This window comes from Ciona intestinalis, chromosome 4 (genome assembly GCF_000224145.3).
Source record: "Ciona intestinalis chromosome 4, KH, whole genome shotgun sequence".
Classification (NCBI taxonomy): Eukaryota; Metazoa; Chordata; class Ascidiacea; order Phlebobranchia; family Cionidae; genus Ciona; species Ciona intestinalis.
The window spans coordinates 5216535-5239388 of record NC_020169.2 but is presented as its reverse complement, the minus strand read 5'-3'; the positions used below and the strand labels follow the sequence as shown (position 1 = coordinate 5239388).

General features: G+C 36.6%; 6 protein-coding genes across 11 annotated transcripts in view; 4 read left to right on the top strand and 2 right to left on the bottom strand.

Annotated features, from left to right (window-relative positions):
• The first annotated feature begins 938 nt into the window (after positions 1-938).
• Positions 939-3450, top strand: sels (selenoprotein S). The gene is made up of 6 exons (NM_001190315.1): positions 939-1119; positions 1459-1599; positions 1923-2029; positions 2408-2500; positions 2722-2794; positions 2974-3450. Exons 1-6 carry the CDS (start codon positions 1005-1007, stop codon positions 3057-3059), a joined length of 615 nt encoding a protein of 204 aa, NP_001177244.1. The 5' UTR covers positions 939-1004; the 3' UTR covers positions 3060-3450.
• LOC100175021 lies at positions 3215-5277 on the bottom strand. Of its 2 annotated transcripts, XM_002131342.5 has the most exons (3): positions 4447-5268; positions 3681-4384; positions 3215-3622 (listed from the first exon to the last, which is right to left on the bottom strand). In XM_002131342.5, exons 1-3 carry the CDS (start codon positions 4836-4838, stop codon positions 3576-3578), a joined length of 1143 nt encoding a protein of 380 aa, XP_002131378.1. In that variant the 5' UTR covers positions 4839-5268; the 3' UTR covers positions 3215-3575. The 2 variants fall into 2 exon arrangements, with proteins under 2 accessions (XP_002131378.1, XP_026689826.1); XM_026834025.1 differs by having other exon boundaries at positions 3215-4384; positions 4447-5277.
• A 1616-nt stretch (positions 5278-6893) lies between these two features.
• Positions 6894-15733, top strand: LOC100177361 (dolichyl-diphosphooligosaccharide--protein glycosyltransferase subunit STT3A). Of its 2 annotated transcripts, XR_003395814.1 has the most exons (18): positions 6894-7049; positions 7385-7481; positions 7790-7972; positions 8373-8591; positions 9015-9139; positions 9452-9616; positions 9988-10168; positions 10548-10703; positions 10953-11044; positions 11330-11488; positions 11660-11848; positions 12440-12556; positions 12900-13002; positions 13405-13526; positions 14014-14080; positions 14569-14684; positions 15335-15438; positions 15476-15731. XR_003395814.1 is itself a non-coding variant. In XM_002131321.5 (17 exons), the coding sequence occupies exons 2-17, from the start codon at positions 7394-7396 to the stop codon at positions 15371-15373; spliced, it is 2121 nt and encodes a 706-aa protein (XP_002131357.1). In that variant the 5' UTR covers positions 6894-7049; positions 7385-7393; the 3' UTR covers positions 15374-15733. The 2 variants fall into 2 exon arrangements, 1 of the variants encoding a protein (XP_002131357.1); XM_002131321.5 differs by having other exon boundaries at positions 15335-15733.
• Positions 15734-16875: 1142 nt separating this feature from the next.
• LOC100179703 (troponin T, cardiac muscle isoforms) lies at positions 16876-20756 on the top strand. Of its 4 annotated transcripts, none has more exons than XM_002131148.3 (9): positions 16876-17606; positions 18052-18138; positions 18366-18431; positions 18619-18650; positions 18975-19230; positions 19418-19531; positions 19764-19870; positions 20140-20236; positions 20426-20756. In XM_002131148.3, exons 1-9 carry the CDS (start codon positions 17577-17579, stop codon positions 20549-20551), a joined length of 915 nt encoding a protein of 304 aa, XP_002131184.1. In that variant the 5' UTR covers positions 16876-17576; the 3' UTR covers positions 20552-20756. The 4 variants fall into 4 exon arrangements, with proteins under 4 accessions (XP_002131184.1, XP_026689829.1, XP_002131161.1 ...); XM_026834028.1 differs by lacking the exon at positions 18052-18138 and adding an exon at positions 17707-17754; XM_002131125.4 differs by lacking the exon at positions 18052-18138.
• A 512-nt stretch (positions 20757-21268) lies between these two features.
• Positions 21269-22805, bottom strand: LOC108949425. The gene is made up of 3 exons (XM_026834094.1): positions 22352-22805; positions 21798-21949; positions 21269-21407 (listed from the first exon to the last, which is right to left on the bottom strand). Exons 1-3 carry the CDS (start codon positions 22460-22462, stop codon positions 21269-21271), a joined length of 402 nt encoding a protein of 133 aa, XP_026689895.1. The 5' UTR covers positions 22463-22805.
• Positions 22499-22854, top strand: part of LOC100182437 (multidrug resistance-associated protein 5-like) — a 5093-nt gene continuing 4737 nt past the window's right edge. Inside the window, exon 1 of the mRNA XM_002124606.5 lies at positions 22499-22575. Within this exon, the coding sequence (XP_002124642.4) occupies positions 22499-22575 (77 nt within the window). The remainder of the gene's footprint in view (positions 22576-22854) is intronic.

Genomic DNA, 22854 nt, shown 5'->3' with positions numbered 1-22854 from the left:
CAACTCTCGGTGCTCCGCCATGCGGTGATAAAACAAGTTACATTTTTAACAAAACCATCGGTCTCAGTTAGCAATATCTTTAGGTAATCGTTTCATATAGTAGCTCTATAAAGTCTTCTTAACTTGCATAATTAATCTAATGAATATAAACTTCTCCTAAAATTTTCTCCGCTACACTTTGTTCTTACACACTTTCCAGTCTAGTTCTTACTGACTATGTGACAGTGTTCTATTACTCTGGTTCTATCATTCACTTAACCCATTTGCTTACGACATTCAGCAGCACGCGGAGCATTATTTTTTGCTGCACGCGCTTTTTCCAAATTGCAACACCACAAGGAAAAAGCGCCGTGAGAAAAAACGCTTTAAGGAAATCGGCGTGTGGGAGCGCAGACCCGGAAGCACTTTTTAAACCAGAGCAACCGGCGGACCACGGACCGAATGCGGACTTCTCAGTGTTGAATGCGGACTTTTTTGTCTTCGTATTTACGAAAAAAGAAATCGTTAATTATTAGTAATGTTGTTTTAAGAAAGTTATAGGAAATCGAAGCAAAATTTGAACTTTGCAACTGGACATCTTGTCCTGCTGTAAAAATAGTAGAGTAGCCTACTTTAGGCCTTCGGACAAACAATATTGATGAAATGCAACAATGAAACAATTTTATTCAATTTAATTTCCTGTTCGAATATAATATGTATGTGTGTGTGTTTTGCATTGGGTATGAATACATTTCTTTCGCTATGATTTCTATGAGAATTATTTTGCATTTTCTTATTACCAGTGACTCATCAAAATAAATGCTTACGTGGATTCTGCAAAATCTTGTTGTTAAAATTTTGGCCGCTTACTAATACTTGTTAAGGAATTTTCTCTTAGGTTTTATTAGATTTTTTTGTCTTTAGTACGTATTTAACAATTTTTATCCCAAATTATAGTTAACGTTACGATTTTTGCTTATTTTTTTATATTTTTCTGTTTTTTAGTACGTAGTCTAACAGTAAAAATGGACGAGGACATTTTAGAAGCTCCCGGAGATCCGAATACTGCTGGAAGTGCAGGGAACCAAGGACCTTTAATAAATGAAAACCCGTACGTCATGATGTCGGTTTTTAACCAAGGTGAACATGTTTTTTATTTGTAGTTGAGTATTTTTAATGTTGTGTGCAATTTTTGTTTCAAAACAGTAGAAATTTATTGTTATCATTTGCTGTTATCATCAAAACAGTAGAAAATCTAACTGTTATCATTTGCTTTCTATTGAACCTGAATGTATTTTTCCCTGTATAAAAATACAAGATTCGTGGGTGATAGTAAAGAATGCACCCTCTACATTTTACACTAAACTTCAACTTAGTATTTATGGATTTTGAAAATAGCAAGTCTTATTTTCATAATTACTGTGTTGTATAATAAATTAATAAGTACTGACATTTTCACAATTGCTATGTTTTCCCCAGGTTTAGCATTCCTACAAGCTTATGGCTGGTTCTTGTTGTTTGGCTTTGTTGCAGCCATGTTTGTTTGGACAAATATTGAAAAATCAGTCAAGAATTTGTTTGGTCGCAGGAAGACATATTATGATGACACAGAAAACATGAGTAAGTAGTAATCCACTAATCGACAGTCCTTAAGCTGGTGACCAGTAAAATTTTTGGTCTGTAAAATACAATTTAAATATCATTTGAAATGTAAAATGCAATAATATTTGCACCAAAACCAGATAACCAAAGACCAGTAACATTTTTGGTCTTTAAAACACACATTTTTTAATAATATTTGATATTCAATATATTTGTATTAAATAAATACATGTTAAAATTAAAACAAAATACACAAAGTCACATTCATGACAACTTGTAAATGACGGTCGTTTTTGGCAACCTGATGATAAAGCAAGTTACATTCTAATGTTTCCTATTAGCTCCAGAGCAAGTGGAAGCACGTAGTGTTGCAATGGAACGCGCTCGTAAAAAGTTGCAAGACAGGCATGATGCTGCTGCACGCGAGCACGAGGAAAGATTGAGAGAGGTGAAGTATTTGTGGTGACTTTATACTGATACCATTGCAGCTTTATATCACTGAAATCAAAGCCTGTATCTTAAGACAACATCTTATGAGAAGACAAGGGTCTTTATTTTGTCTCTTTGTTCACTATAACATAGAACAGAAGAGTTTAGAAAAGCGAAAATGTTGGTAGTAATGGTAAAACAATGTTGTCTCTGTTTCCATGCAGTAATAACATATTAACATAATAAACTTTTCTTTACTGTAATCTCATGTATGTATATTTCATAAGTGTTATAACTTATAACTTTCAAACATTCATTTTATTTATATATATACTCTTAATTTTGGCCGACTTGCCAACTGTTATCTGAATTTATGGAATTTATTTTAAACTCACAGCAAGAAGAGCAAAAAAGAATGCAGAAGATAAATGACCATGATGCTCTTAAAGCTGGGAAAACTCAATCAAAGACTTCTAAGAAGTTAGATCAGGTAAATACCTTTATATTGTACCTGTTCGTTAACTGGTTATTATTGCTATGTTAAATTCAAGGGTTGCAAGAGTTGATAAACAGTTCTATGAACTAAACAAGTTCACCAGTTCTGAAATTGAATGGTGCTGTCTTAATGTCGGCACTGAACGACTTTTAATGTCTGCTCATTATTCTTTTCCTGCTGCCATAGTTAACTTTTAATAACTTTTTTTCCTAAAGAAACCAGACCCCAACCAAGCTACACAGTCACATATTAAGAGAAATAAAGAATCCAAGCCTTTAAGATCAAGTGGTAAGTTGTGTTTGGATTTGGTGAAACATAACAGTGATTGCTTCAACCCAGTGGCCCCTTATGCGTTGTCAAAATTGTCAGCCATACATTAAAAAAAATCTCCTAAAATAATTGCAGTTACATATGTGGTAACTTATAAGCAGGCTACAAAATTTTTAACTTCTGCTTTTTATTTGTAGATTTCAGTCCTTTAGGCGGTGGGCCTTCTAATTCTGCGCGATGGCGACCAGGCAACAGTCGTCCTTCTGCTGGAGGATGAGGTTAACTTTGCACGCGTCATGGTGGTTTGGGACCAACTGTACACTTTACATTTAAGTGACTTTGTTTTCTTCCACCGACGCGTGTATGACGCCTTTACAACGACAGATGTAAACCCACGCTGCCTTTGCATGGCGTGGGTTTGGTATGACGTAAACGACGTAAAGAGCATCAACGCTTCGTCGTTTATTGATGTTACATCACTATATCGTGTATGGCTTGTTAAATATTTACATTTGTCACACTGCGCTTATTTATCGTCGCGTTTTCCGCAATACACTTTAAGACCCAACACTGGGTGTTTGGGTATGTGACGCTAGTTTTGTTTTACAAAAACGCACTTGAAGCGTCGGAAAGAATAAAATACAAATAAAGAAAAATAAAACTTATATAAAATTAGTAACGGTTTGAACTAATAATTACCAAGCTGGGAAACGAGTTGAAGAAAACGTAAAGCAACGATTATATAGATTAAACAGGGTACATAAATACACAACCTATAAACACTACAAGTTCAGTATAATTATGTCTTTGATCGTTTGGCTTCTGGTTCGCCAGCAGACGCAGTATCTGTGTATAGGAAGTATCATTACGTCGATCAATACTGACCAAACACACAAGAACTTACCTGCAAGTTCTACATGCCTACGTTTACCTAACTGGTGTGACGTGCGATCTTTTTCGACGGAAAAGATATTTGCATCACTATCAAATGATGGTATGACGTCTTTGGTTTCCACGTCATCAACTTTGGTTACTACGTCATCAACTTGGGTTTCTACGTCATCAACTTGGGTTTCTACGTCATCAACTTGGGTTTCTACGTCATTAGCTTTGGTTACCACGCCATCAACTTTGGTTTCGACGTTGTCATTCTTGGTTACTACGTCATCATCTTGGGTTTCCACGTCATGAGCTTTGGTTACCACATCATCATCTCTGGTTACCACGTCATCATCTCTGATTGCCACGTCATCATTTTGGGTTTCTACGTCACCATCACTTAAGTTGTTAGGTTTGTTGACTTTCTCGAAGGACTTATTAAGGTCACTACATACTTCATACACTGCAGCATCAACTACAGCTACGTCAGAGGAAATGATGACGTCATGATATGTTGTAACAACGCCTTCACTTGACTCACTTATGGCACCGTCTGTTTTAATTGCGTCATCACTATTTTTACCAACAACATCTGTAGATTTTGCTTTGCTACCATCAGGAACAACTTTACTGACACTCATGCTTGTGCCAGCTTCGTTTGTGGTGTGTTGACTTGCAGAATTTATAACTTGGAGCAGCAATTCGTCCAACAGTTTATGCACAATCTCCCTAGCAGATAAGGAATTTAAAAACATGAAAAGTTAAAAACGATTATTAAATACGACACTTACTTGGGCTTCGGTATCGGTGCAGCATGTGCATGATCCCTGGTACCACCGCCATTCCTCATGTAAATTGACACGCCATCATTTATCGTCGTTAAGCCCCGACGAAGACTTGAAACAACGTTAACGCGTATTGTCTTTAACTTTCCTTTTAATTCGAGAACACGAAACATATAAAGTCTACGATTTCCTAAAGTATAAAGCTCTCCATCTCTTTCTGCTACTTCGATTCGAGGCAGATCAGTTGCAAGGAGTCGCCCAGAAAGTATTTTGTCAATCGTGTCATTCACATTGTCTTCACCGTGACCAGATCTTCTGCGAAACTTATGATGTATGCTATCTTGCGAAAATCTGATCTCACTCGGACGTTTCTCTATCGTTGTATAAATTTCGTACATCTTTTAACTAACAGTTAAACTTTACAACTTATCCTCAATGTGACTGAAGTGAAATAAGCTTTATAAGATGAATAAAGAATAGGGGAATAACCAGAGGCGGGAATATAGTTTCTATCCCACTTACTGACACAACCTACGTTGTTTTAAAAATAGAAGCAAGCGGTTCCTGATCATCTTTTTAACACTGTTTTTTAGGGTCGTGGGGCTGCGGTTTTATAATTCTGTAAGTACTTTTGTTAACTATACCAAATGGGATAATAAAGGGAATGAAAACATGTCTCATCTTTCCCAACCTACGATATAGCTTTTAGGAACTTCGTTCCACTGGCTGCACTTGATTCGACTACTATTGAACCAGATCAACTCGTCTGTTCAAAAGATATCACCAACCTTGTTTTGCGGTTTGTCATAATATAGAAGCAAGTACTAAGCAAGTGGTTGTACTAAGGAAAACACACCCTTCGGCTTAAAACCGAAATTTACAGTTAAAATAAAATTATATTTATGGAATAGTGTTTATGGAACCGCTTTCTAAAATTATATTTATGGAACCGCTTTCTGTACTAAAGCAGAAACCTAATTCAATCATTAACAATATTTTCGCCAGAAGTTTAGAGTACTTACAAACATACCAGACCCTATTTATGCGTGTTGATTTTGAGTGATTTGTGGTGATATTTGGGTATGTGTGAGAAGGTGTTTACGTTTCTCTATCGTTGTATAAATTTTGTACATCTTTTAACTAACAGTTAAACTTTACAACTTATCCTTAATGTGACGGGGGTGGAATAAAGCTTCATAGGTTAAATAATGAATGGGGGAATAACCATAGGTGGGAATATAGTTTCTTTCCAACTCACTGACTCACGTGCCTAAGTTGTTTTAAAAATAGCAAACGGTTAAATAATGGCGTAATATTATAGGAAGAGACTTGTTAGGAAAAATATACACTTGGTCTATAAATCACTGGTTCCCGGCTTATTTGAAAAGCAGGATACAGCTCTGCAAAGCGGTATAACAATTTTTGGTTGAAAAACTCCGATCTAAATAATAAAGTACTGGAATGACTTGCTGTAAGGCTATACTGATCGGTAAAATCTGATCTTACTGGAGCATTTGTTTATCTTTCTGTTCGTTCTAAATATATTCTGGCGAAAAGTATATACATTACTGTGCTGGGGTGAGATGGGATACCGTTAGCACACAAGTCCCATATTACCTGATTATGTTTTTAACACTGCTCTTTTAGAGTTGTGGGGTTATATAATTTTGTAAGTACTTTTGTTAACTACCAAATGGGACGACAAAAAGAATGAAAAATTGTTCTATCTTTCCCAACCTACTGCATACCTATTATAGGAACTTCGTTCCACTGGCTGCACTCGATTCGACTACTATTGAACCAGAACAACTGGTCTGTTCAAAGAATAAGCGATGCAGGGGAATAACCATAAATGTAATTCTGCTTTTGCGTTCAGTTGTAACTTTACACTACAAAAACTTTTGTTAGTGGCGCCTATGAATTCGTCTACTTAAAGAAATAACGAAGGTGGTAATATTATATTTTACTGTACAACAGTCAAGTAAATATAGCAAACGTGATTGAATGATATGATGCCAATTTATTCTCGCGGGCGGCAATGGAAATCGTGATAATACAATTTCATATACCTCGTGCCCGCTTACGAGATATCCCCTATGTAACTTATTTGAACGGCCGACAATTTGTTAGTGACCACTGGTTTGGAGCAACGACCGTTAAGTGCCGTGCACAAGGATACATACGCCTACAAGGGTAGCAGCGACGAGCATTGAAGCCGTAACTCCTAGGTTAGAGGCAGGCGCGCTAGCCATTGTGTCACGGCGCCAGATATAATTATATTAACGTATTTATTTAAAGTCAATGACTTTGTCTCGATACTAACTAAAACCAAATTAATTCTATTAAACCATTTTAGCTCCATGTTTACATTTTCGGGGACTAATAAATTAACCGCGCAGTCTTGGTGCGGTAGAGAGTACGTTTGTTTCGTGATGACGTAGTTGACACGTAGTTACGCAAGTGACGCAAGATACCGGTAGACGTGTAACATTCAGTGGCGCGTATCTTGACTCTAGTACAACACGTTAGCTGTTTCTTTCTGTTTTCCGTACATTTTATAGATTGTTGGACTACAGCAATATTTTGCAACTGGAAATAGTAAGACCAAGGTAATTAAGCAATGTTTTTTTAGCGTTTTACGTTTTGTTTATTGCAAATACTCGCGTCAGCCGTCAGCGGCATATTATATTGTAACACGTAGTTGCCAGTACGGTAGGCCCGCTGCTGTTTTTAGTTTGTGTGTTTTCGAAAGGTCAAATATTTAAAGTAAAACTCGAAATTAAATAATAACCCACAAAGTTGCATACGTGGAAACTCGTAAGCGGTTCGAGGTGTATTAAACAGAACGCCAGTGTTATAACGACTTTCGTTGCCCCGCCATGTGAGAATAAACAAGTATATAACATATAAAATTTTGTTTAACTAGTTGTTTAATCTTGTGCAGGTTACAAAAATGGTCAAAACTGGATTTTTCCGAATGTCTAGTGAAAAGCAAGACACCCTGCTTAAGATGCTGGTGTTGGCTATTTGCTGCATACTAGGTATGTATTTGTTATACTATAGCTCATATATATTGTATACGCCTATTTCATTATCATATTTGCATTGCATTGTGTCAATGGGACTTTTTAATGTTTACTAAATTCTGGCGTGACATTGTTAAAATACTCTTACACCTATAGTTGTTATAATTCTGAAGCCCTACAATGTTATTTAACAAGAACTTTTCATATTTCCTGAAATGCTTAGTAAATTCTGGCAAGACATTGTTAAAATACACTAACACCTATGTTTGTCATTATTCTATAGCCATACAATGTTAATTAACAGCAATGTTTCACATTTCCAGCTTTCTGCGTGAGATTGTTTTCAGTCCTTCGGTTTGAAAGCGTCATCCACGAGTTTGATCCTTACTTTAACTACCGGACCACAAGATATTTGGCCGAGAAAGGATTTTATGAATTCCATAACTGGTTTGATGAAATGGCTTGGTACCCACTTGGCCGTATCATTGGTGGAACTATTTATCCAGGTTGGAGATGAAATATTTTGTATAAAAACATGAAAAAAATATTCTCTCTATAATTTAAATGATCAGAGTTTGAATTTTCCCGACAAATTGTATTTTTAGAGAAAGTTTTGGCATAGATAAGTCAGTTCACTAAAATTGCTCTACTGTATTTTTAGTTTTTTTACTTTTAAAAACCTGCCTGCTTTTATAGTTGTTGCAAATTTTTACACCATAATATAGCGACAGCGAGGTCCTTTGACATAGGACTTTGCGTTTAAGCCAGAGGTGGCCCATTACCCCTTAAATTTTAAACCTCAAACTAAAGTATTTTAAAATGTATTCTTGGTCATCCATTGTCATCATTTGCCCAATAAACCTTATTTTTTTACTGAATTATTTTAACACCATCTCCACCACCAAGGATTGATGGTAACAGCGGCAGCTTTCTACAAAGTCCTGCATCTCCTAAACATCACTATCGACATCCGGAACATGTGTGTCTTCCTTGCTCCTCTCTTCTCTTCATTCACATCCATTGTAACATACCACCTTACTAAGGAACTTTCCAACAGTGGAGCTGGTTTAGTGGCGGCAGCATTCATGGCTATTGTTCCGGGTTATATCTCAAGATCTGTTGCAGGTACGTAAGGGTTTTTTAAGCTGTTTTTATTATCGTCAAAATAAAACACAACGTATTTGCAAGTGTTAGGCAAAAAAATTGATTAACAGCTTTGTTATAAAGGTGTTACATCTGTTTGTCAAACATGCGGGACCTAATTGATTAATGTGGTGATTGCATTACATTTTGACTCTTGTCTAGTGTTAAAGCTGTTTAAGTGTGAAACTTGGTATTGAAACATATAGTGCCCAACTAACCTGTCTGACCTCGTTAGGCGCCTATGGTGCCCATTGTTTCAAATATTTGTGTGACTTACCCCGGCAACCCTAAGCTTACCGCTTCGATCAATGTCAAGTGTTATATTTACGAACAACATTTTTGTTGTAGACCAATGTATTTTAAAAACTATTACTGTATATGTTATTTTGAGTGATTTTTTTCCAGGCTCATATGATAACGAAGGTATTGCTATCTTCTGTATGTTGTTCACTTACACGCTGTGGATCAAGTCAGTTAAGACAGGAAGTGTTTTCTGGGCCGTACTCTGCTCACTTGCTTACTTTTACATGGTTTGTAGAAACTTTTAACAATATCATTAATTTTATACCATGAAAATTTAATTCATATAATGCCTTTGACGAAAATTTACGTGGCATTATGGAATAGAACATTAATTATGTGACATCTGTTGTATTTTTAGATTATATGCATTGTCTAATTTTGACATGGCATAACAACATTATATGATTAACAATGAATAAAAAAATCAAACATTGCCCACCCTAGTATAATAGACTGCTTTTAAATCCAATTTTTTAAAAACTGGAAATTCACATTTATCTGTAAATAAATCCTTATAACTGTTGATATTCATACGCCAGGTCTCGTCATGGGGAGGGTACGTCTTTCTAATCAACTTGATCCCAATCCATGTTCTTGCTTGTATTGTCACCGGGAGATTCTCGCACCGTATATACGTGGCTTATACCACAGTTTATTGTGTGGGGACAATCCTTTCAATGCAAATATCCTTCGTCGGTTTTCAGGTAAAATTATTTAATGGCTTTTTGTTTAGTACACCAACAAAAAAATTGTTTGAAGGCTTTGTGCTAATTTACCAACAAGCTTGAGATAGTCAACTGTAGCTTTCTAGCTTTGGCACAGTGGTTATTTTTAAAAGGATACCAGGTTCAATGCTGTCTGTGTGTATCATTGTAAGTCTGTGTATCTGAGCAAGACTTAGTGGTCAATATTGGTATAAATTGTCAGCCATACACAAAAGGTAAAACACGTAAAACAATCGCTAAAATTTTCGACCTGTTTAACTGTTTTCTATTTTTTTGTTTTAGAATATTTTTATTGCCCCACTATGCAGTGTTGCCGGACTTTTACAATTTCTTCATCTTTACCATTACAGCCAGTACAAACCTCTGAGCACATGGGAGCACTTGGTGTGTTTGGTCTCTGTCAGATTGTATCTTTCGTTGCATTCCTTAAAAGTCGTCTCTCAGCGGCTCATTACGCCATCTTCTGGCAAGCATTATACTACCTTGTCATCGCCATTTTCGGCGGAGCAATTGCATTCCTTACACTATCAGGTAAGTGGTTTCTACTTTCTATTGTGGGTGAGGTCCTACAGTGTTGTTGGGGTAATGGGCCAAATCTATTTGAAAGCCCAGGTCTTCAAGAACCTTACTCATACAGAAAAGAATAGAGATCCTAGCTAGTGTGGCACTCCAGGAGATTTAGGCCAGAGTTAACCCATTACCCTTACGCACAGGATTAGTGATCTTTTTAACCTATAGCTTCAATATTTGGCTTAAGTAGCACTATTCAAAAAACTGTCACTGCTTACTGCATACTGTGCATAGCAAGTCGTGTTTACTGTATGGTTAAGATTCAAGTTAGCTTTTTTCATTCCACAAAACCCTGATCACAAAACCTTACAATCACTCATTAAATCACCGTTTCCTACAGGTAAGATCGCCCCATGGACGGGACGTTTCTATTCCCTCCTTGACCCAAGTTACGCCAAGAACAATATCCCAATCATTGCTTCTGTATCAGAACATCAGCCGACTACTTGGTCGTCATTTTATTTTGATCTCCAGATGTTGGTATTCATGTTTCCAGGTAAAGTAAAAAAGATTTTAAAAATTTGACGATGTTTTCTTTTTTTCTACGTTTAAAATCATTTTATAAATTTAACATTTTTTCTTTTTTTCTCCATTTAAAATCATTTAATGAAAGGAAAAAAATTAGAGATATCTCAGGTGACTCTTAAATTTTATATTTTACAAAGTTATACATTTCCCAAGTTTCTAGTCCCACAAATCCAGCCCTATTTATTCCAGTACACTAATAATAACATTATCATTGCAGTTGGATTGTACGTTTGTTTTAAGAACTTGACCGATTACAATCTATTTATTGTGTTATATGGAGTGACCAGCATGTACTTTGCTGCCGTGATGGTAAGTAGGAAAATACATTCAACCCATTTAGACCTTGGTTACCCATTGTATGCTGCAGCGGAGCAGCCAAGTATTTCATAAAGGATACATTTTGTTTTTTATAAAATACTTAACACGAAAAATCAAACATTTCCTTTTCTCTGTGTTCTTTTGAAATGAATGTATTTTTCTCAAAATGTGTTAAATTTGTTAATAATATTTTTCCCAAAAACTGCTAAATAGGTTAATGCCATTGTACAGTTTGGTCTTTAAAGGTTTGTAACCCCCACCCCCCGTTTACACCAGGTGCGTCTAATGTTGGTACTTGCACCTGTGATGGCGGTTCTTGCTGGCATTGGTGTGAATCATATCCTGACAAGTTTTATGAAAAATCTTGACACTGTTGTTGTGAAAGATAAGAAAGGAAGAGTGAAGACAGACAACTCATACCCTGCTAAAAACGAGGTTTAAAAATTTGGATTTTTATGCAATTCATTAAATTTTAATTAACCAAACTATGTTTTTAAACATAAAATTGGAGAAGACAGTCTTAGCTTTTTCTTGTCATATTGTGTGTAAAATCAACTTTGTTTCTCATAAACCCAGTCCCAAAAGCAAAGTGTATTCTTGTCCCAGATTTCCACCGGTATGGTTCTACTTATGAGCATTCTGCTTTCTCTATTCGCATCACACAGTGTGTGGGTAACATCGGAAGCTTATTCAAGTCCTTCTATTGTCCTGAGTGCACGAGGTGGAGATGGTGGTCGTATCATCTTTGACGACTTCAGGGAAGCTTATTACTGGCTCAGACAGAACACACCTGAGGTGAGGAAGTCCCCACAAATGGGAGATCTTTTTCTAGCTTCAATAAGTTCCAACCATGTTTAATTAAGCAGGCCTATGATGTGATATTAAATTCAGCGGACTGATTGTATATGAGGACGCAATTTGCTACTTCTGAGGCCTTTTATTTGTAAAACAAATTTATTGAATCACAGGGTACTTTGTGATCCTTAAGATTTTATTATAACAAAAAAAAACACCATATCCAATTTTTTAATATAATAAAAACTTGTCAAGGCTCCTTGTATTTAAAACAAATACAACTATTAGGTCCATGATGAGATGCCTAGATTATGAAAGTTATTCCTTTTTAATGAATCATTTGATAGACACTACACTACTTTTTCAAATGTAGTTAACAAAAATACTAATAGTTTCTATGGTTATAATAAAACTTGTTAACTTTTTCATTAGAATGCAGAGGAATGTTGTTCCTTAATATTTGATTATGCAAGTTGTTACTTTTTTATTAAATTAAGACATTTGATAAACACTATGTTTTTCAAATTTACTTAACCAAGTTTACAACACAGATTTTTTATCTTATTAAAACTTTTTTATTTCTTTGTTTAGAACGCCAAGGTTATGTCATGGTGGGATTACGGATACCAAATAACAGCAATGGCAAACCGAACTATCCTTGTTGATAATAACACATGGAACAACACCCATATCTCTAGGGTTGGACAGGTATGTGTTTGGTTTAAAGGAAATATTATATGTAAAGATTTAGCATTTTTTGTGATATACACTTTGTGGCCTATGGCCCCATGATTTATTTTTTTGTAAAAATTTGTTTTCATTTTTGTTCTGTATAGGTAAGGTCCTGTAGTGATAGAACCAACCCCAATGCACTAAGTATATACATAAACCATCTTACCCCAACATTCTATATATGAACCTCTATACGGTTTGGCACAAATTTTAGCGAACATGTATAAACATGGTAGCAACTAGCAACAGTACATGTTATAAGACCACTATATATATTGTATATACCATCTTACCCCAACATATACTTCACCCACCACAGGCTATGGCATCAACAGAGGACAAAGCTTATGAGATCATGCGCGAACTTGATGTGGATTATGTTCTTGTCATATTTGGAGGATTAACTGGATATTCATCTGATGGTAAGTTCATCTATGTGTTTCTTGTGCTTACTTTAAAACACAAAAATACATTTGTCGGTGATTAAATGAATGTAACTTGCTTATCCCAGCATGGTCATTTTAATTTTTAACACAAGTGTTCAGTTTTATACACCTTGTGCCCGCTTACGAATTACCACATACGTAATTTTGTGGGTGACAAACTGACTGAATGTAACTTGCTTATCCCTGCGTGGCGGAAAACGACAGTCGTTTTAACATGGGTGTTTTGTTTCACCCACCTCATGCCAGCTTACGAGTTATCACATATATATAACACTGGGTTATTATTATAGAAATATTAACTTCATATACTTCATGCCAGCTTACGAGTTACCACTTATGTATACTTGTTGGTGATTATTAATATAAGTACTCCCAAAGATATCAACAAGTTCTTATGGATGGTACGTATCGGTGGATCAACTGACCGTGGAGCTCATATCAAGGAATCTGATTACTACACACCTACTGGCGAGTTCAGAGTAGATGCTGAAGGATCCCCGGTATGAATGCTTGTGAAAATAATTCATTTATGTGTTTCATAATATGTGACCAATTTAAAGTTGTTATTGTGTAGTATAGTGAGGTGGGGTAAGATTGGACACCTTTTTCTTTCTATTTTTCCGTCACATTTGGTAGTAAACAAAGAACATTCAAAAAATTATAAAACCGCATCCTCGCAACTGTCATAGACCGTTGTTAATAGGTTTCAATTATTTCATTAATTAACAATAATTTATGGAAAATTTTAACATGTATTGTGTAAAATATAAATAAAAAAAATGGCCTTTTTGCAAAAAATAATTGGAAAATTTTAACATGTATTGTGTAAAATATAAATAAAAAAAATGGCCTTTTTGCAAAAAATAATTGGAAAATTTTAACATGTGTTGTGTAAAATATAAATAAATAAAATGGCCTTTTTGCAAAAAATAATTTGATTTACAATTTGGCCATGTGTCAAACTAACAAATCTGTTCCTTGTTTCAGGTTCTTCAAAACTGCATGATGTACAAAATGTGTTACTACAGGTTTGGACAAGTCTACACTGAGCAAAGTGAGTTTAATAACTGACAATATTAATCAATGTATCTTATTCCCTCCCAGGACTCGTATAGTACTCATATAGCCGCAAGGAATTAAATAGTAGAATCCCAGGACCCATATTGTGCCTTTTTCTACTCCATGTGGGTGAGGTACCACAGCGTGTCACAGCAAGGGTCCTAGCATTCAGGATAGAATTAGCCCATTACCCCAAATTGGTTCTTGCCATAAGACTTCACCCTTGCAGATTAAAATCCCTTCGCAAATTTATCTTAGTTTCTGAATAAATATCTATGACATTCGTTTATACCTCGCGATGTCTATTAAAAACCTTTACCGTAATTTCTAAATAAGAATCTGTATGTGGTAATGGGACAATCCTGGCCTGAATCCTAGGAGCCACCACGTGCCGTGCTGCGGGACCTCACTCACATAAAATAGAATAATATAATGTACATTTAAAAATTCCCCCATTTTCCATTAAAACCTACCACCTTACAGACAAACCTACTGGTTACGATCGAGTACGTAACGCAGAAATTGGAAACAAAGATTTTGAACTTGATGTTTTGGATGAAGCTTACACCACCGAACATTGGATCGTCAGAATTTACAAGGTGAATGTGTAAACCATAAATGAATGTAACTTGCTTTATCCTCATGGTCGGTCGTAGACGAAAGTCATTATAACAAGAGTGTTCTGTTTCGTACACCTCGTGCTAGCTTTCAAACTACCATGCATGTTACTTTGTGAGTAATTATGCAAACCTTCATCTGTTGATGAAGTCTTGTCAGATGGCCGACAAAACCTCGGAAATACACTAAGAGTATTCTTTGAGTTCAACAGCAAAATTGTTCTTTTTTAAGGCTGTACGACCTCTCTCATAGAATAGATTAAAATGTGCATATACAATATCGGGGTAATGGGCCAAATCTGGTCAGACCTCAGGTCTGTTGACGTTCTTTGCTGCAGGAGCTTAACCATAGTTATAATTACATGTATAGTAGAGTGGGGAAGATGGGACACCTTTAACACATCATATCCAAATAGCCTGATCTAATTTTAAACAATTAATAAACGGTCTGTGGAAGTCGCGAAGATAGGGTTTTATAATTCATTGAATGTTCTTTGTTTCCTACCAAATGGGCGGAGAAAATAAAATAAAAAGGTGTCCCATCTTCCCCCACCCTACTATATAATAACTCAAAGCATCTTGTTATTATACTTGTTATTTTATTCAAGTTATAAACTTGTTATTTTATTCAGGTTAAAGATTTGGAAAACCGTGGCAATCCTCGTACTTAGACCTTCATTTCTTCTGAACTTTTTCTTATAATGCGGTTGTTATGTTAAAACGAGCGAAAATTTCGGTGTTTTCCAACCAGCAATCTCGTGTGCAAAATTCTGAAGCAAATTTAATTTTCTTAAGTTTCAAAAACCTATTAATCGTGAAGCTAGTCTCAATTATCTTTGAAACGCCACCCGCACCCACACGCGTGTTAATGTAGCAGCCTCTGTTGCCTTTTGACTGCAAAAAGTTCTGCGTGTTGTACCTGCGTTGTTATATAATATATGCTCGTTTGTTGAATCAAATCGATGAAGCATAAATGACCAAATGTAGCTCTCTGTTTGTTTTGAATGGTGAAAATAAATTACTTCCGCGTATCTGTTCTTATTTGTTCCTACTTGTCAGTGGATACATCTATTCAACCAAAGGTTAGCGGGTTCAAGGCTCGATGCCGCTACCATTGTGGTCAATGTGTCCTTGCTCTCCAACCAAGTGGTCACTAATGACAAAAAACTAAGTCATCCATAAACTCGTAAGAACAGGGTTTATGAAACATAACACCCATGTTATAGCAGATAAAATGAATTACCATAAATCATCATTACAATATAGCTTTTAGTCCCGATTTGATCAAACACAATTTCCACAAATTACTAGTTTCACACTATGCAACTGTGACGAAGTATTACCACATTCTTAAGGTGTAGTAAAGTATAACTTCAAATTTATTTTAGTTTGGAATCTTAAATGGCTTGAATCTTGCCGCAATTTTAAACTATAGATCTATAACTAGTCAGTGAAAATTATAAAGCATGTATTCCCATAGGGCTGACGAGTCTTGAACCAGATTCCTACACGACTATATAATGTTTTATTTCAAGCGTTTTCAAATGTTTTAATGTCTTAGGGCACTTCTAGGCAATGCGACTCCAGACATGCATGGCAGTAAGGTAATGTTATAAGCAAAAGGATAGCACAATGATGGATACAAAATATAATTTAAATGGATTACGTTTTAACTATATAGCAATGCAAAAATGGCAACTAGTTTTACAAATTTAATAAAACAGTAATGCAGTCTCCTTGTGTCGTGTGTCAAATGTGACATTGTTTATTAATTTTGGGCTTAATTGATTTCAAGACGTCCCGGCCGTTACGTTGGTCGTTTCATTCACATATGCAGTTTATTATTACGCCGGCATGCGCACCGCTATGTGAGTCAGCCGTAAATATGAAACACAGCCATTGCTACATACATTTGACTGACACTCGCATCACTTCGCACATACTGAAGACTCAATCATGCTTTATGTCTCATCACACGCACACACCGCGTGCCAGGCCAACTAATCGCTAATTGAAGCTCCAACAGCCGCTCGTCGCCTCAAACCCTACGTCACTCTTCGATATAACCGCCCAATAGGAGCGCTGTATTTTGGCACGTGACATTATACACTATTTTCGTGCATACAACGCTCAGGGTGCCTGGATAGTCAGGCAAGACACCCTGATAGCAACCAGATGCTGGTATTACAATACGAGGCAATAAAGCGGCCTAGATAGATAGTAAGAGGCGAGAAACGGTCGAATGCATTGCGAGTATCAAGCAGCGATCCCAGCTCCGCTTCGATTGTCATTAACACCTTGCGATCCAGAATCGTGACGTCACCTACACGATGACGTCAAAGGTGACGACAGGTTTTGAAAAAAAGGTTGAGTCTTATTCTATAAAAGGTTGGTCGGCAGCAACATAATCATTATCGAAGTCGCTTCAGCTTCATTCCATTCCTACTTCAAAGCATCAGCTTCTCAGGTCTTAAAGTTGTAGCTTCAATATGTTCATACAGAACCAAGCAACAATTATTCAATATAGAAAAAGCAGTTCAGAAAGTTTATCTTTGGCATAAATGTGACGTCATAGTGACGTACTCGGTAATATATTTCACCGGTGCAAATTTGCCAATTAGATTAATTTGGTTAAACCAAGGTATTCGAGAAATATGTTTCGCACAGTCGAATATCTGCTTGTGATGTCATAAGCCAGCAACGTAGACAGACGTATCTTCAGCTGTCGTTCTGTGACGTCATAGTGGTATCGGCGCATTGTGCCGCGGTCGGCACCCATGGTCCAGTGACCATATAAGTTCATGTTGTTTTCTTTCCATCACCAGGTTATAACTTGATTAGACTTTCTTACCTGACTTGACCGTTTGCTCAAAAATGTCGGACTCAGAAGAATACAGCAGCGAGGTAAGACAACTACACTAACTTTACTTTATATTATTATGGGGTAAGATGGGTGGCACATAATGTTCCATATTTCCCTTTTTCAACAATTATCTATACCCAGCCAGAACAATGCCTTGGTAATGCCGACGAACAAAATAATAACGAAGTTGTAAGTTAGTCGAATAAAAATATTCTCGAAAGAAAATATTTTTAAAAATCCCATTTATTTCCCATATATCGTTAAACTGAATGCGATAAAATGCACCAACCATTCGTATAATTAAAGAAATTATGCGACTTTAGTAAAAACGAGCATTTTTCCAAACTGCTAAAATGCTTTGCATCATATACATTCATTCTCATAATCTTTATTTTCTTTCCCACACTTTTCACAACTCCACTTGCATGCTTACTAATGTATCTCGCGTATTTTTCGCATTTCCTCTCCTCCCAATTCCTCATAAAGGAAGAAACAAGCGAGGAGGAGAGTGGTGAATCCTCCGGTGAAGACGGGGAGGAGGAAACGGGAGAAATAAAACGAACAAGCCAAGAGGTGGCTCAAAACTTTCTCCCCCAAAAAATTAATTTTCCCCAAAAATCAAAATAAATTTATCAGTCCCCAAGCAACAAAATCGCTGTATTTTTACCCAAAATAATATTAATAAACAAATCCACACACTGTTTAATTGCATGTCACTAATTCACATCACTGCTTTCACTCTATTCGGTCATCTTCTCGTCGTCGTTACGTCATCGCTACGTCACCGTTACGTCATGAAGGAGGAGATCGAAACTCAAGAAGTCGAGGAAGTTGAAGAAGAAGAAACTACTGAAGAACCAGAAGAGGTAGAAACACGTCATTTTCGCTTCCGCTTTGCCGCTTTAAAAAAACTTTAAAATACGACCAAAAAAATTGTCCTGAAGTTTCAAAAATTCTAAAAATTTCGCCTTCTTTATTTTTAAGTGGCTTTGAGCCCACAATATATTTTGTATTAGTTTATATTGCTTAAACTTGTCTTCATTGATTTCACAGCAAACCCAGCAAGCGACAACACCGACACCAAAGTGAGTGAATGTTATCATACAGAAATTCAATGGGTGCCGGTATATGTGATTGGTTTTACTCCCCACAGTTTGTTATTTATGCTGATCCCTGTAGGCTATACTCCCTTAAAAATAATTCAATATCCGTTACATATGATTAGATTTGTTCTCCAAAAGATGTAGTATTTTTCAATCACCCATTACATTTCAATTTCCATTTATCTTGTTTGCCTTTTAGCCTGAATTGTGTTCCAATATGTTTTCACTTTTAATAAAAGATTCATTAATTTGCCCTTTACCGTAATATTAAACCATTTATTCTAATCTTCCCTTTCTCTATTTCAGGCTCTCAATCCCAAAGTTGATCCCACCCAAGATCCCTGATGGCGAACTTGTCGATCTTGAGGACATCCACCGCAAACGAATGGAGAAAGATATGGTTGAACTGCAGGGGTTGATCAACGCTCACTTCGAGCAGAGGAAGAAAGACGAAGAGGAGATTGAGGAGCTCAGAGTGCGAATTGAGGAGCGAAAGAGCAAGAGAGCTGAACAGATCCGCATCCGACAGGATCGGGAACGAGAGAGAATGGCACAAGAAAGGGTGGGTGCTTTGTATAATAATAAATAACTTTGTTTGTAATAGCTTCGATCACGGTAGCAAAAATTAAAACATGTATCTTCTCTTTGGTCAGTTTCATGCTATGATTTCATCTCAAACTTTTCGGTTAACGTTTAAACCAAACTATCTTTTGGTTTACAAAATGTTTCATACGATGTTCCGTTTACAGGAAGAGCGAAAACGCAAAGAAGAAGAAGAAGAGTCAAAGAGACAGGAAGAGGAAGCAAGAAAGAAGGCAGCGATCGCCAACATGTCTCTCCATTATGGTGGATACTTGGCTCGGGTAAGTTAAATTGTTGTATACAAAATACGGTTATAAACACCAGTTTTCGGGTATACAGAGAGGAAGCACACTTTGCCAATGAACGTAAAACTGTCCTATATATTGTAATAGGTTTAAGTCAATGGTAAAATGATGTGGCCTGAAAGCCAGTGACCATGGCTTGCCTCAGTGTACGACCTCCCCATATAGAATAAGCAACATTAAATTCAATATAATTTTCCTTCCCTTCAAGGCTGAAAAGAACAAGCCAAACAAGCGACAAACCGACCGAGAAAAGAAGAAGAAGTTGTTGGCTGACCGAAGGAAGCCACTCAACATTGATCATCTTAGTGATGATAAGTAAGTCCGATTTCAATAAGACGCCGGTTATGGTCCCTTTGGCGAAATATGTATCTTATAGCACATCATTAGTTTGCCTTGATATCTTTGCTGGGATTCAGTAACACTAACACTATTGGTTCATACTTTATAAATGTTTCGTAATCTAATGCCAAAAGTCATTGCAATCCTTTATGTGGCCATGTAAACCAGTTCTGAGTTTAAACCAGTCGTCCAGTGCTCCATCATGTTTATAAGTCTAATTTAAATTGCGTTGTATTGCATTACAGACTCAAGGAGAAGGCTCAAGAATTGTGGGACAACTTGTACAAGCTTGAAGAAGAGAAATACGATCACGAGCAAAGAATTAACCGACAGAAATACGACGTAAGCAAATGATAATAACCCACCGAGTTGCGTATATAGCAACTCGTAAGCGAGCATGTGGTCTATAAAACAAAGCACCCGTGCTATAAATACCATCGTTGCAAAGGCGATTTCAATCATACAACCGTTGGTCGGTTTAACCCGTATAGGGTGAGTTTACACATATTCTAATTATCCATTTCTGAACAGATCAACCAGCTTCGCCAGCGTGTCAACGAGTACATGGGCAAGTTCTCGAAATCGAAACGTAACCAGCCAGGCAAGAAGATTGCTGGCCATCAAGGAATCGGTGCAGCCGCATCTAACTTCAAGTGATCACCCTCCCAACCCATGCACGCTTTCACAAAACTTTAATTCTGTTGTGTTTGCTTTACTGCTATGTTAAATACCAGTCGTCTAAACATTTTGACATAAATAGTCTTGAAGGAAATTGAAGTCAAATCTTGTTATAACTTTGTGAAGTCGTCTGACGTTTCTGTGATAGCGTTGGTTTGAGCAAATACAATTCAATCTGGCAAAACTTTTGTGATACAGAAAAAAATGTAAGGAAAAATGGCGTAGGCAAACAAAAAAACATCGGCAACGAACAAAAATGTGATCGCAGTAATCAGAGAAAGTGTTATAGGTTTTTAGAAGTTCAGCAGTAACAAAATACTTAGTGGTATTGTAGTTAAATAGTATTAAACCAGTGTTTATAGTAAACTAAAAAAGCAACAAGCATTCAGAATTCCGCGACGAACAAAAATGTCCGCAACATGCCCGTGACGTTTCCGTTTCAATGTTCTTATAAGGCAATTCATACTATACCAGTTTAATTCTAAAAAATCAGAATTCAATTCAATTAAATTTTCATAACTTGTGCCAAACAAAAAGTGTTGCTTTTGCAGCGAAAATCATTTCATTTTATTTTCCAACAATTTAGTTTTCATTTCATAAAAAAACTCTGAAACAACAACAAAAATAAAACAATCAAATGGCAGTGAACAAATTATTTCATTCAACAAACAATAAATAAAAACTGTAACAATTTACTTAAAATATTCCATCAAAAATAGAATCAAACATTTTTCGAGCATCCGCCAAATCATGAGTCTTTTTAACTTTGTCCGGCGCTTTGGGAATTCCCCAGAAATCAAATGATGTCACATTTTCAGCTGGAACTGATTTTGGCCTGAAATAAAAATCCACTTGATCTAACCACTGTGCTTAACTGTGTTTATCCTATATTTTCTCTCTATTAAACTGGTTCTTTTCTAGTTAAAATGGCTAAACTGCCTTTTCCTTTAAATTGTTTTGAACTCAACCTTTTCAACTATAGCACATCATAACAAGAACTGATATTTTGCGCTAATATTTGTCTCTGTGTTATCACATTAAAGTGATAATAAAATCTGTAACTTTCTATTCTATAGAGTAAAGTCCTAGAGCCACACCAAGGAACCTGAGATGCACAACATAGTTGGCCCATAACTACTACATATATTGCATAATATTTTCAAAAAATGCAGAAAATTTAATAAAAATCTTTTACCCAAATAACTAAAAAAGAGAATAAATTCACCTGTTGATGGCCTCCAAGTGGTGAAAAGAGGACTGGTGATTGATGCAGGGAGCTTCATCTTCATTCATCATGATGTGGGGACTCCCAACCTCTGATGGTTCATCCACAGGAACTGGAGACCAACTTCCAACATTAGCTAACTCCTCTGAGAGCTGGGGAGGTACATGGTGTCGTGGCATTAAATACATGGTGCCGTGGCATGAAAGACATGGTGCCGTGGCATGAAATACATGGTGCCGTGGCATGAAAGACATGGTGCCGCGGCATGAAATGCATGGTGCCGCGGCATGAAATATATGGTGTCATGGCATGAAATGCAAGGTGTCGTGCCATGAGGTACATGGTGTCGTGGCACAGTTGGTAGCATACCTGCCCCAAGGCCAAGACAAAGTTACATACATACATTGTAAATTCTAAACAAGCATGAGATGTTTAAAACAACCATGTTATAACGACTGCCATTGCCCTACCACACATGTTAAATGGAACCTGGGAAGTAGCCAACAGTTCACCCATTACCCTAACACTTAGAAACACAACGTCACAATCTTTACCTCAAACTGTCCCTCCGGTCCAGCATTTCTCCCATTTGATCCATCCTCCTGGTCTTGGATGTTGTTTGAGTGATACGAAGTCTCTGCCCTCTCACAAGCTTCCAACATCATCAAGTCATCATCATCAGATGCGAGATCAAAGTCACAATGGAGCAGAAGATCTTCTTCTTCATCCTGGATGAGGGAAAAATGGAATTACTTTACTATGTATTAATAAACACAAGGTAACCCGACAACCCAGTAGTGACCACTTGGTTGGAGCAATGTCTTGCCTAAGTACAGTTTTTTAGGTGACCTGTCCAAAGACACAAGTGTGTCATCAATAATTGACTACTGCTATAATATTTTGTGCCCTCTTGTCCTTCTAGTTTTACATTTATCATTAGAGCACTTCCCAAATAATTGGGCAGCTTAATCGGTTCAAGGCTCGTCGCTGCTACCATTGTGGGCGTATGTGTCCTTGGGCAAGACACTTAACGGCAATTGCTTCAACCCAGTGGTCA

Coding starts and splice junctions, on each gene's coding strand:
- LOC100175021 (XM_026834025.1), bottom strand. CDS start 4,838: ATGTACGAAATTTATACAACGATAGAGAAACGTCCGAGTGAGATCAGA. Junction 4,385..4,446: donor GCACCGATACCGAAGCCCAA/GTAAGTGTCGTA, acceptor CTTATCTGCTAG/GGAGATTGTGCATAAACTGT.
- LOC100177361 (XM_002131321.5), top strand. CDS start 7,394: ATGGTCAAAACTGGATTTTTCCGAATGTCTAGTGAAAAGCAAGACACC. Junction 9,140..9,451: donor CACTTGCTTACTTTTACATG/GTTTGTAGAAAC, acceptor TTCATACGCCAG/GTCTCGTCATGGGGAGGGTA. Junction 14,081..14,568: donor ACAAGTCTACACTGAGCAAA/GTGAGTTTAATA, acceptor ACCACCTTACAG/ACAAACCTACTGGTTACGAT.
- LOC100179703 (XM_002131148.3), top strand. CDS start 17,577: ATGTCGGACTCAGAAGAATACAGCAGCGAG. Junction 18,432..18,618: donor CTACTGAAGAACCAGAAGAG/GTAGAAACACGT, acceptor TTGATTTCACAG/CAAACCCAGCAAGCGACAAC. Junction 20,237..20,425: donor TTAACCGACAGAAATACGAC/GTAAGCAAATGA, acceptor ATTTCTGAACAG/ATCAACCAGCTTCGCCAGCG.
- LOC108949425 (XM_026834094.1), bottom strand. CDS start 22,462: ATGATGTTGGAAGCTTGTGAGAGGGCAGAGACTTCGTATCACTCAAAC. Junction 21,950..22,351: donor GACCGGAGGGACAGTTTGAG/GTAAAGATTGTG, acceptor GTACCTCCCCAG/CTCTCAGAGGAGTTAGCTAA. Junction 21,408..21,797: donor CACTTGGAGGCCATCAACAG/GTGAATTTATTC, acceptor TTTTTATTTCAG/GCCAAAATCAGTTCCAGCTG.